Source organism: Oryctolagus cuniculus, chromosome 6, assembly GCF_964237555.1.
Source record: "Oryctolagus cuniculus chromosome 6, mOryCun1.1, whole genome shotgun sequence".
Taxonomy (NCBI): Eukaryota; Metazoa; Chordata; class Mammalia; order Lagomorpha; family Leporidae; genus Oryctolagus; species Oryctolagus cuniculus.
In genome coordinates this window covers 79,548,934-79,560,861 of record NC_091437.1, presented here as the reverse complement: position 1 = coordinate 79,560,861, position 11,928 = coordinate 79,548,934, and the positions used below count along the sequence as shown (strand labels likewise).

Below are 11,928 nucleotides of genomic sequence, written 5' to 3'. Positions count from 1 at the left end.
ACAAAACCCGGCATCCTGGCAGTTAGGGGAGTGATGGGAGGCAGAGGCAGGGAGGGCGTTCTCCTGAAAGCAGTAACGCCTCGGGATTTTCCATGCACAACTCCATGGCACCACCCTGGAGACCAGATCAGAAAGACTCAGCCTGAAAAGATTGCACTTTGAGCACGCACAATTCCTACCCCTTTCTTCTAGAGTGAAACTGGTGTCCCAATGAGTTCTCCATAGTTAAGTACTCTCCTTTCTTGTGCACAGATGCAGTTCTTGCAAGAATGTGAGGAGGGTCTTGGGAACTCACTACCCACAAAAGGAGGCAGTAAGTCAAAGAGAGAAATTTAAGTTAGCCTGTAGAGAGGACTACTGGGGCTGACTCTGCCCAGGTAAGACTACAAAAATGCCAGGAACCCCAACTAGCTTACTGTTAACTGAAAAGGATAGGAAGATGGGATTGCCAAGTTGTACCATTGCAGATGCAGACAGCATGTGTGCAGGGAACACTGGATGGTATGTATTTATAGCAAGCATCCGCATCTCTGAAGTTAGCACTAGGGATGGGCTGACTGTTTTTTCATGAGCTGTTTACGTTTTTATGGGGAAAAAAAACATTAAGCAAAGCTATTTAGGCAGCAGACCGACAATTTCACATTGTTTTGGTGAAATGAAGGTTGGCCCGTTAGACTCTAATAAACAAACAAAACCGTCTCCTTCTTAACTTCAAAAGATTCTGGGAGTTTGAACTGTTCACAAGTAGAGGCCAGCTTCCCTCGACCTTTCTAACACAAATTTCAGCCACAAAAAAAGAAGAAAGAGCTCCAGAGGGCAGTCTGGTTAGCTTGAGATTCCAGCGCTTTGCTGTAGTTTTTCTGAAAGGTGCTGAGGAATGCAATTCTAGCTTCGTGAATGATGCACAGTTTTAACATATTGTACTAAATCAATACCCCTATCTGTCCACTCCTTACCCCAAAAATTCAGAGGGAACTTGAAATAAGGACATTCGATGTTTCGTTTTTAGAGACGCTTGCCTGGTTGGACAGCAGCTTAAAACCTTTCCCAAGACCGCAAAATTGGGTGTTCGTCATCCGGAGTCGTTACTCTGCCATTAAGGTCCCTTGGTTGCCTGTCTAACCCAGGCAGGTGTCAGACTGCCAGGCCACCTTGTCGGTACTTCTCGGACCCCAGAGAGATGATTAGCAGCTTAGTTTTGAGCCATTTAATTTAATTTCATCTCTCGCCCCCAAGACGATTTTACACCTGCCATTATACTGTTTCCCTAAAATCTCCCTCTAGGAGTCCACGCGGAGGTTCTCCGTGCCAGAGGCTCTGACCCACAAGAACGGATCTTCCCGGATCCCGTCCCTCACGTGCTCTGCTCCTGCGCTCCGCCTCCCGCGTCGGGCGCAGGCGGCCGTTGAGAAGCGCCCTGGCAGGACTCCTGCCAAACTCTGCCCCTAGGTCTTAGCCCACCTTGACGGCGCGGGATGGGAGACTCGTTCTTGGTTCAGCCCGCGGCCCCCGCTGGCGCTCGGCTCGCCCTTCACCTTCAAGTCCCGGGGGGAGAACCCAGCCGGGTCATCACCTCTGGGGCTGGCTCCGGTCGTCACTGGAGTATCCTGCGTCTAGGGCGCTCTGCTCATGGCTCTCCGGCCCTCCCTGGAGTCCCGCTTCCCTCCGCGGGACACACTTCTCCCCGACCCTGGTGTCTCGGCACAGAAACTGCCTCCCACGTGTCAGTTCAGTCCCGGTGTGGCAGCAAAGCACAGCGGACGCCCCAGGTCCGCCGAGCCTTTTCTGCAACGACGTGGCCCGTGGAGAAGCCGCGCTTCACCGCCGCGCTCCACCTGAGCAGCTGAGAACTCGGGCAGGTTGCCTCTCTGCACTCAGTCTGCTCAAGGGACGGGCGCCGACGATGAAAGAGTTTGATTTTCTCCTCTACAGAAAATAACCCGCCGAGACTCAAATCCCCTCCCCTTCTCGGAGGAACGCCATTACCGGATGTCACATCGCGACCTTGTGGAGAGTCGGCGCGGCAGGCCGGCAGGCCGGCAGGCTCCCCGGACGGTTGCTCTGGGGAAACCCTAGTCTAAACTTCCAGGAGCATTTGTTTTCCGTCAAGTTCGTGTGCGCTTACTCCAGCGCGGAGCAGGCACCGCCGCGCGCCAAACGCCAGGAAGCAGGTGCAAGACATTGCGATCTTCTCTTCTTTTCAGGGGTAACCACGGGGGTACGGGCCGCGCTGTCCCTGCTGTCCCCAACCCACCATCCTGCCTTCCCCTCCTCGCCATCAGATTACCGTCTTTAACCTTCTCAGTTAACGCCAATCTAGCGTCTTGTTCAAATGTTCCCTAGAATTAATAACAGCATTCGGAGTGCAGGTGCCTGGCTAGGCGAGCACAGCGCTCGCGGCCTCCAGCGCTTTGGTGGAGAGGGACGGGAGGGCTGGGGGAGGAGGGAGGTGGAAGAGGAGTCCTACCTATGATCTTAGAGTTTACCCCTTTTACCTGATTTATTTTTTTCCTTTGTGTACAGCTTTGGGGACAGACTACTGAGCTTTCCCAGTGGGGCATAAGAAACAAGAAAGCAAGGCAAGCCACGGTGGTATGCATTCCGGAATATCTGGGATAATTGAAATGTAAAAAGAAAATCATTTAATAGGACGCGTGCATCAATATTTCATCTACTGCTCCTCCTGCCCTCCCCCAAAGTCCTCGAAACTACTCACCTTCTCAGAAAAGAGGGGAGCGCTGCAGGGAATGTCCTCACTGGAACAAACAGCCCGGTATATGGCCCCCGTGCTGTACCAGCCAGCGGTAATCAATAGTAGAAATGGAAATAAGGATAGGACCTCTTTCGGAGGAGAGGGAAGGGTAGGATTCTTAACTGTCATATGAGGAAGCAAAGGTGTAGAACTGATCAACCTAGAATTAGCCCTGCAGGCATTTTGATTAATTAACTGCCAGAAGAGCAGAATTATTAATGTAGGTCATGTCTGGTAGAATAAAAAACAGAGACTTGTAGCACAGGACTGGGGAGGGATGGAATCCTTCTGACAACTTGTGGATGTCGCAAACCCATCTGTAATGTTCGAATTTTTATAGCATGTGCATCATTTAAGAAATTGTAAAGCATTTTAACGAATACATAAAAATACACATTTTCCCTACCCAAATAATCTCTTTATTTTCTACTTCTCCCTTCTGTAATCTCATTGGGCTGTTTTAGCTTAAAATCTTGATGTGTGTGTGTCTCTGTGCATGTGTGCACTTGTAATTCCTATTATTTTCAAACATAGGAACAGATTAAAGGAGATGAATCCACTTGTGCCTATAAAATTGTTCTTTCATTCTGTTAGTGTCTCAAAAGTTTCTTCACATAAGCCCATCCACTCCTGCCCTGTGAAAATAACTTCTGAGGACTGAAGGAAGCTAAAAACCTAAGTATCAAATTTCAGTATTCTTTGGTACTACTTGCTGGAAACCAGATCTATTCTTAATTTGCTGTCCTCTCCCATTACAATCTGCTTATTCAACTTTAAGGCTTTGTTGTTAGGTCCTGCAAAAGAGATGGCATGAAATATTATTCAGGATTTTTTAAAACTGTGATGGGAGGAGAGACTGGACAGAAATGTGACTGTTGACAGACCTGATATTGCATTTGTGTGCCTCCCTTGCATTAGATGTTCCCTTTAAAAATGACATTTTCATGCAAAATGGGAAGTTCTGTGAATGACACAACTTTATAATCAAAGGGGCTGCACTGGCCAAAGCTGAGAGTACCGCAAAAGTGATTAATAGTTCCAACAAGCATGAACAATCTTACAAGGCTGCAAAATTCTCTTTGCACTAAGCAAAGCATCCACAGTAGGTGAGTTACTGATGGTGTCTGTTTCTTAATAGAAGAATAAATTAAATCCCCCAAGTCTACTGGTAGATGGAGATATATGAAATCAAAAGAGAGAGAGAGATCACTTTTTGTGGCTCAGACATATTCTTTCCTTGATCCCTAAAATAATCCAGTAAAGCTTTTATCTTTTTCCATGGGGGCTTTTATTCTTGCCTCTGCTTTTTACACCGGACTGAGTTCAAAAAGGCTAGTGACTTCTCCCAACTGACAAAGCTAAGTTGCTGAGTCAGGTAAACCCCTCAGTCAAAATGCAGAATTCATTTTGGAATATTGCAACTTCTGATTTGTCATTCTCCTTTTCCAATAACTTACCATCTTGAGTTGTTCAACTTTAATGTTCTGACACATTTTGGGGGAGAAAGGAATCACAGTCATCCAGAAACCATCTGAAATGTTTAAAAAAAAAGAGAGAGAGAGGCAAAGTAGGAACTCTGAGCTTTCTCAGGAAGCCCTAATGGAAAACTGAGGAACCAGCCATTAAGCAGGTGAGTCCGTTTTCTGAACACTCAGCAGGTGCCAGGTCATAAAGTCCCTGCTCTGGGAGCTTCCCTTGTAACTAGAGGAATCAACCAGACCAGGAAACCACCCTCCTCATGCTGCATGCCACAATTCTTTCTTTCCTTGCTTAACGGGTTGTCAGGTTTATGAGAGGACACTGAAACCAGCAGAGTGGACATTCATGCTCATCTACTGACATTTATTCTTGTATGAATTGCCACATAGAGAGGATAACCCCACAAAACCACTCTTTGAGCAATATGAGTTTGGGGAACAGGTATTATGAAGTCAACCTTGACAAAATGCTTAAGACTTCGATTAAAGAGGAGATAGGTCCTCAAAGCTAAATGTTCTTCAACAGGAATAATTAGATTTGAGGGTTTCTAAACATTCAGCCACATTTTTGCTTTGATCTGAGATATCTATAAATTTTTGCCTTAAAAACATTACTGTTGTTATACAACTTATTCAGTACTTGCTATACACTACACACAGCCCTAAAATTCTCTTTTCAGTGTTCTGAACAAAGCTGGGAGAAATGCCAGTGGTGAGAGCTCAGCGTTTGTGTTTGTGTGGGGAAGGGGGAAGGGAGAATTGACTTGTTTATTCCTACAAAGCTTCTTGATCATTCCGAAGAAAACATACAGCAATAGGCAAGCATCGCATTAGAAGGATACGTGTTGTAGGCAAGCATCGCATTAGAAGGATACGTGTTGTCGTGAAAAATTAAGAAGGAAGTGCATCTGGACCTCAGGCCAGAGGATCCAAAGAAATATTTTGTGGAAGAACTGGAGCTGGACATTCTTCATCCTACTCCAGCTGGGGACTGGGTAGGGACATCAATACCACTTTTCTTCAGATGAATATTCCGGACCCAGAAGGAAGCACCTTGTGAGCAGGAAGAATACATTTGTGCTGAAATAATGGATGTAAAATACCTCTCCCTATCCTCTATTGTCAAAACAAATCAAAAAGGAACAGGGGGAGGAGGGGAAGGTGGAACATCTATTATGGGACAGGCACAGATCTGAGCATGAAAAAAAAAAAAACAAAATGAAAAGAGATATTGAAAAACATGGGATGGAGATGCTGTCTTTTGTAGTTCCCCATTCCATTTCCTCCAAATTCCTTTTGCTTACATGTGATTTTGCTCATATCAGCAAATTTAAAGGAAAGGATGTATTGATGTCTTTTGCTATGTGATTCAAACTAAAGGTACTCTTGTCAGATAAGAGTAATTTAAGTAAAATACATATTTCTTTGTGATGTCACCTCTTTGTACTTGTGTAAATAATTTATAACTTTGTAATTTATCGGACCCACTTGGCAGTTTTAATAGAGATGAAGTAAGTGTCCTTGTGGGAAAAAAATATACCGTCTTCCTTTTTGTGCCAGGCTGCGTCTGGCTATGCCAGCCCAGGAAAGGGCTGGATTCTTACCTATTGACACATTTCTAAACTACCTCAAAGGTAAAGCAATGTATCCTTTATGTAACTTATTTCCAAAATAAACCAATATTGGGGCAAATTTAGTATTTTTAAAAAACAATCACTAGCTATTACCTGTGGCCTTTATTTGAGTCTACTTAAGGCAAGAGGATCTTATGTATTTGGTGATATCATAGAGTCATCCAACTTGGGTCCAAGTTTTACATTCTGTCATTCACTTTAAAATGATAATGGTGTCTCTGACAGCTCCAAAGCTCTTTGCCTGATTTTGTCAACAGTGCCCATGATTCCCAGACTTAATGAGAAAAAGTTGAAGGATCACAATGGTTCTGTCACTTACCACTATACAACGAAGTACTCTAAGCTTCATGGCTCCCTCTTCTCCTGCCGCCCCAACCCTCTGCCCTGTGGATTGCCTGCATACTTCTGGACACTTACTTTTTTCTGCTGTCTCCTGAGTACCAGATGGTGGTAAGCAGGAATCAGCTGGAAGCAGCTGAGCCCTCTTCCTTTGTTAGGAGTCTTGGGCCTCTCCCTTCTGCAGTATTTTCCTGTGGTCTCATCGACTTTGTAACTAGCCATTGGACATTTTGCACAGTAGCTTAGGGCTCCCAAAAGCACAAGAAATAAAATCTACCAAGCCTTCATAAGGGTTGGGCCCACAGCTGACATGAAATCACCTCTACTACATTCTATAGGATTAGAGTGGCAAATCCAACCCAGGTTGGATGTGAGAGGGGCTTGCATAAAGAAGCAAATATTCAAGAATGGTTCGCTGGGGTCAGACTTGGAGACTGGCTACTACTACTACTACTACCATAATTGTTAAGCGCAAAAGATCACAGATCCATGCTGGTAGGACATTACAAGTGTTTTTCACCCTTGGAGAGGGGAACACGCAACTCCTCATATCCCTTGATTCATGTCACAAAAAGAAGTCAGTGGTGTAGGAGCTTCTTGAGATGTCATTTGATTTTCAGATATAAGGAGACTGCCTTTTTGCTTTGATGTGTGGGTCCCATCCTTCCCAACAAATCTTCATCAGGGCTTCTTAAAAGCTTTAGTTTCCCACAATCCTTGGATAGTCCTAAAAGGTTGTGAATTGCCTGCAATTAGACCAAAAATATTGAATGTGTGTGCATGTTAACATGTTTTCCTGAAGGGGATCCTTTTCTTTCCTAGACCATGACCTGGACATAAATTCAAAGAAACAAGTCTTCTAAGGGTGCTTAGAACCCAAGAGCTGCCCTAGATTCTTACTTCCTCATACACTTCCACAGTACCTCAGGGCTTTATGTATTTACTTCCAAAGTAAAGTGGTAAGAAGTTGGCACAAATACTTCACAAATCTAATCAATGTTCAGTTCATCTGAGTGTTTGAAGAGAAAGGTTATGAGGACTGATGACCCTCCATCCTGGTAAAGGCATTTGGAATAGCACCATTTTCACACCTGTCTCTGGTGAAGAGTTATGAATGTAGCTTGGGGGGTTGGCCTCATGGTGCAGTGGGTTAAACCTCTGGTACCCCATGATCACTGGTTGCTCCAGTTCCATCCAGCTCTCCACTAATGTTCCCCGGGACAGCAGTAGAGGATGCCCAAGTGCTTGGGACCCTGCTACTCCTGTCGCAGACCCGATGGGGTTCCTGGTGCTTCCCTTCCTTGGCTCAGCTCTGGCTGGCTGTTGTGGCCCTTTGGGGAGTGAAGCAATGGATCGAAGATCTGTCTCTCTACCCCTCTCTCTCTAGAACTCTGCTTTTCAGATAAATTTAAAAAATTGGAACTTACCAGGATTTTGGAGTCTTCCACGTGCATACTCTGCTTTCTTTTCTCCCTCCCTCTTTTTCCCTATTTATCTTCTTAATTTTTTTGTTTAAAAGTAGCAGCCAAGGATACAACAGTCTCCTTGGGCTGAGGAGTATATACTAAAAGTCTAGTGTAATCTGAACTGACCACATGGCCCGAACCTGGGGAGGCGAGGCCCCTCTGTGCACTAACACACTGAGAACTCTTGGGATATCCTGCTGAAGGAACCCAGGTTGGAAACAGAACTACCTCTCCAGGACCAGAGGAAGGAAAAGATGTGCAAAGGGGTAGGATACCAGAAGTAAATTGACTAGCATTAGTGTGGTAATCCTAGGATGAACTTTCCCATTTAAAAATTTTTAAGGTAGTATCAGTTATGTCTACAAATTTCTTACCTTTCCTCATTGAAACATATCCCTCACATTCCTAGCATCTAGGAATCCCTAAGAGAAGCCAGACAAGCATTTCGGCTCATGGAATCTCTCCCATACAAGTGTCAAAACTATCCCCCAACCCTTTCCTTTTCTTCACAGCATTTCACCAGTATGGAGGACTAACAGTTCAGAATGTCATAGAGGCAGCATCCGGTACAGGAAACACCCATTACCAGAATCTGTATCCATTTATGTCTCAGTCTGTACAATGTGGTGGAAAATGCCACAGGCAACAATTAGCACTTCAGAGTCCAGGGGCTGTGCCTACATCCAAACCTGTAACTCAACTTTTCTTGTTAAAGGTATGAAAGTACCAGGGCTATTCTTTCAGCCAAATTTGTAAAGCATATTGCACATTAAATCATCCATAGACCCCCTCCAAAGCTAAAGAAATTCAGGCGTCAGGGAATGCAACCATACCCCAATGCAATTTTAAAACAGCCATAGAATAGCAAAATATACTATGAAATTTTTATTTTGATTGGTTCCCGTGAGTTTTTCAAATTATTGCTCACCCAGCGACACCACTTCCCAGGGTGTAAACATGTGAGGACTGAAAGCAAGTTCAGTGTAAAGAGTGTAAGAACTCCTGGTGGAAAACTGAGAAGCAGGAAAAAGAAACAAAATCCAAAAAGTCTCTTTAGGTAGGTCATGATTCAACAAGACAGAAAACCGAGTTTACTAGGATATTCCCCTCTGGTTCAATTGCTAGGGTAGAAATGAAAAAATTTACAGTGTTAAGAATAACCATGATTGTCCAGCAATTAAGATCATTTCAAATGTATAAAGAGGCTCATCCTAGGAGGCTGGCTGCTCAACAAAGATAATGACATCAAATTTCGCTATCCTAGTGGTCATTTTTAGGGTTTCTCTTTGAAGTATTTAGGTCTACTCTTCCATAAGAACTAGAAATTTCCAGGTAACTATATTTCGGATTCTGTCCATACCTAACATTTGATCTTACAAAAACGGCCGTTTGATTAAAAAACATTAGTGTGACAGAGGCACTGGAGTGAAAAAACAAAAGTCCAGATTTTATTTCTTAAAAGATGAGAGAGAGAGAAAAAAAAAAAAAAACCACACCCAGGACAAAATTTCTTTGATCAGTAAATTTTCAGGAAACGGAACAAGTTGTTTGGCGATATCTCCAAAACTGGTTACCTTGATCTTGGCAACGGGGCCTGGAAAACGCAACGACGGGGAACAAGTCTCTGAAGGAATTTTAGACAAGAGCGTTCATCTCCCCCTCCCCCCAACTGTTCAAGTGGCAGACAAAATAAATTACCATAAATTATATGCCAAGGCAACTTCTAAACAAAACGCAACAACACGGAGGCCGAGGATTTCCTTAGCTCCTCCAGGAAGTGTGTAACACTGTGCCTCTGGCCGGGAGGCCCCCGGCAGCCGGGGGCCGGTCAGACGTCAGGGTAATTGCAGTAGTATACCGCGGAGCTGGCGTCCGACACCACGGAGGAGATGGCCCCGTGGCTGTCGGAGAGATTCACACTGGAGTCATGTGTCTGGTAGGGGAGCCCCATGTCGGGCTTGCACACGAAGTGCAGGTACTGTTCAAACTCCGTGCGGTCCACTTCCCCGAGAAGCTCGGCGGGCTGGCTGGGGTCCGCTCCATCCCTGCTGGGCAGCGCCTCGGGAGGGGGCGACGGCTGCCCGGGTCCCGGCGGGTGCGGGTGCTGTGGGTGCTGCTGCTGCGGCGGCGGCTGCTGATGTTGCTGCGGCGGCGGCTGCATCTGGAAGCTGCGCCCGCCGCCCACCGAGGGCGAGCCCATGGCGCCGTAGTACATGTGCAGGGCGCTGGGGGGCGCCAGGAGGCCCTGCATTGCGGGGCCCGCGGACTCAGGACCCAGCCGGGAGTGCACGGGACCGGGAGGCTCCGGGGCCACCGAATAGTCCGAGACCTGAGCGTAGCTATAGGTGCCGGCGGCCGGGCAGTCCCCGGGCAACGGCGCGGCGAAGAAGGCCGGGTCGGGCTCCACGCCGTCCAGCGGGGACGTGTCAGGCGTGGGCAGCGGGTAGCCGTCGAGTGGGGGCGCGCCCAGGCCCTGGCAGTCGCGGTAGTGGCCGCCCATGTGCGGGGGCAGCAGCGGCGGGCCGGCGGGGAAGCCCTGCTCCGGGAATGGTAGGCCCAGGCCGTCCATGGCCACGCGACCGGCCTCGGGGCCCATCGCGGTGGCCTGCGGCTCGGCGAGGCCGTGCAGGAAGCCTCCCTCCACCCGCTTCAGCCGCTTCACCTGCTTGCGGCGCCGCGGCCGGTACTTGTAGTTGGGGTGGTCCTGCATGTGCTGAACGCGCAGCCGCTCGGCCTCCTCCACGAAGGGCCGCTTTTCCGCCAGCGTCAGCGCCTTCCACGACTTGCCTGCACGGGCGAGGAAAGGTATGGAGGGGCGCAGGAATTACCAGGCTGAACTCCGCTCCCAGGCCTCACCTGGTCCCACCTCTCCCCTCTGACCTTGAATTGCGCAACCAGAGGCGGCACAGGGTCAAGTTAGAGTGAAGGTCTGGAACGCTAGGTCTGACCACTTGGGGAAGTTGCGTTCTCTACGGAGGGGACCTCTCCCTTGTCCTAGCCTCCTGCAAGCGGCTTGCCTGCTCACTCACCTCCCGGTCGTTCGAAAAAACGAAAATTCTTTAGGCTGAGGAAGGGATGGAGAGGACTGGATCGCTCGACCAGCTCAGAGTTAGGGGTGCTCTTGCCGCCTCCCAGACAAGCGGGGCCACTGTACCCGCGCCCCGCGCCGCCAGGGTAATCCCAGAGCTAGAAGCGGGAAGGGATCCGAGGGCCCCAGGGAAGGACATGACCGCAGTACAGCCATGGTCTCGGGCTCAAGGCCCGCAAAAAGAGACAAAAAAAAAAAAAAAAAAAAAAACTAACAAAACCCACTATTTTAGGCCGAAAGAGGCGAGTAGCACCAGCGCTCCTGGTCACCAGGGGCCCAAGCACCGACTCACCTAGCATCTTGCTCAGCTCAGCGTTGTGCAGGTCCGGGTTCTGTTGCGCCAGCCGCTTGCGCTCGTCTTTTGCCCACACCATGAAGGCATTCATTGGTCGCCGGATGCGGGACTCTCCCTTGGCTCGGCCCGCGGCCCCGGCCGTCGTTCCGCTGCTCGCTGCCGCCTCGCCCTTCACCTTCATGTCCCCGAGGGGACTCAGCGACTCGGCCCAGGGGCAGGGGCCCAGTCCGGCCATCACCGCGGGCAGCGCGCTCCGGGGCTGGCTCTGATCGTCACTGGCGTATCCCGCGTCCGGACTGCTCATGGCTCTCTGGCCCTGCCCGGCGCCCCGCTACCCTCCGCCGGACACGCGCCTCCCCCCGACCCAGACGGAGGGGGTGAGGAGCGAGGCAGGAGATGCCTGGAAGCCTGCGCGGATCTCCTGGGCCGAATCGCCGCCTACTTTGCCGGCCAGTCCCAGTCACTGCGCAGCCAGCGCCCCCGGTCGGCCCAGTGACACTGTGGACACCCCCGGATCGTCGGGCCTTTTCTGCACAGATGTGACCAATGGAGCAGCGGGGGCGGGCCGGGCCCAAGGCGTTAGGCCCACGCCCAGCCCGTGGTCCGAGGCCCAAGTCACAGTAAACCCCACGCCCGCCCCCTTCCCCTCCCCCGGCCCCCCGCTCCCAGGGCTACACCTGCCCCCGGGAAAACTGGCTGGAGCCGGGCTCTGGCGCCAGGTCTTCCTAGACTCGGGAAGGGGAACTGCTGAAAAGCCCTCTGAGAGTTCTAGTGTACCAGGGGATAGATGTACTTGCCCAAGGCAGTTCAGGTTAACAAACTAAGCATCCACTCTGCTCCCTTTTAAATCTCATCTTTATTATAAAAACCATGAGC

The 11,928-nt window shown here is 48.9% G+C and overlaps 1 protein-coding gene and 1 long non-coding RNA gene across 2 annotated transcripts; one reads left to right on the top strand and one right to left on the bottom strand.

Moving 5' to 3' along the window:
* The first annotated feature begins 1,385 nt into the window (after positions 1 to 1,385).
* Positions 1,386 to 3,326, top strand: LOC127490713 (uncharacterized). Its single transcript, XR_007919061.2, has 2 exons — positions 1,386 to 2,206; positions 2,524 to 3,326. It is a non-coding gene; the product is annotated as an uncharacterized lncRNA (long non-coding RNA).
* A 5,764-nt stretch (positions 3,327 to 9,090) lies between these two features.
* SOX17 (SRY-box transcription factor 17) lies at positions 9,091 to 11,552 on the bottom strand. The gene is made up of 2 exons (XM_008255533.4): positions 11,050 to 11,552; positions 9,091 to 10,456 (listed from the first exon to the last, which is right to left on the bottom strand). Exons 1-2 carry the CDS (start codon positions 11,354 to 11,356, stop codon positions 9,498 to 9,500), a joined length of 1,266 nt encoding a protein of 421 aa, XP_008253755.3. The 5' UTR covers positions 11,357 to 11,552; the 3' UTR covers positions 9,091 to 9,497.
* Between the last annotated feature and the right edge of the window lie 376 nt (positions 11,553 to 11,928).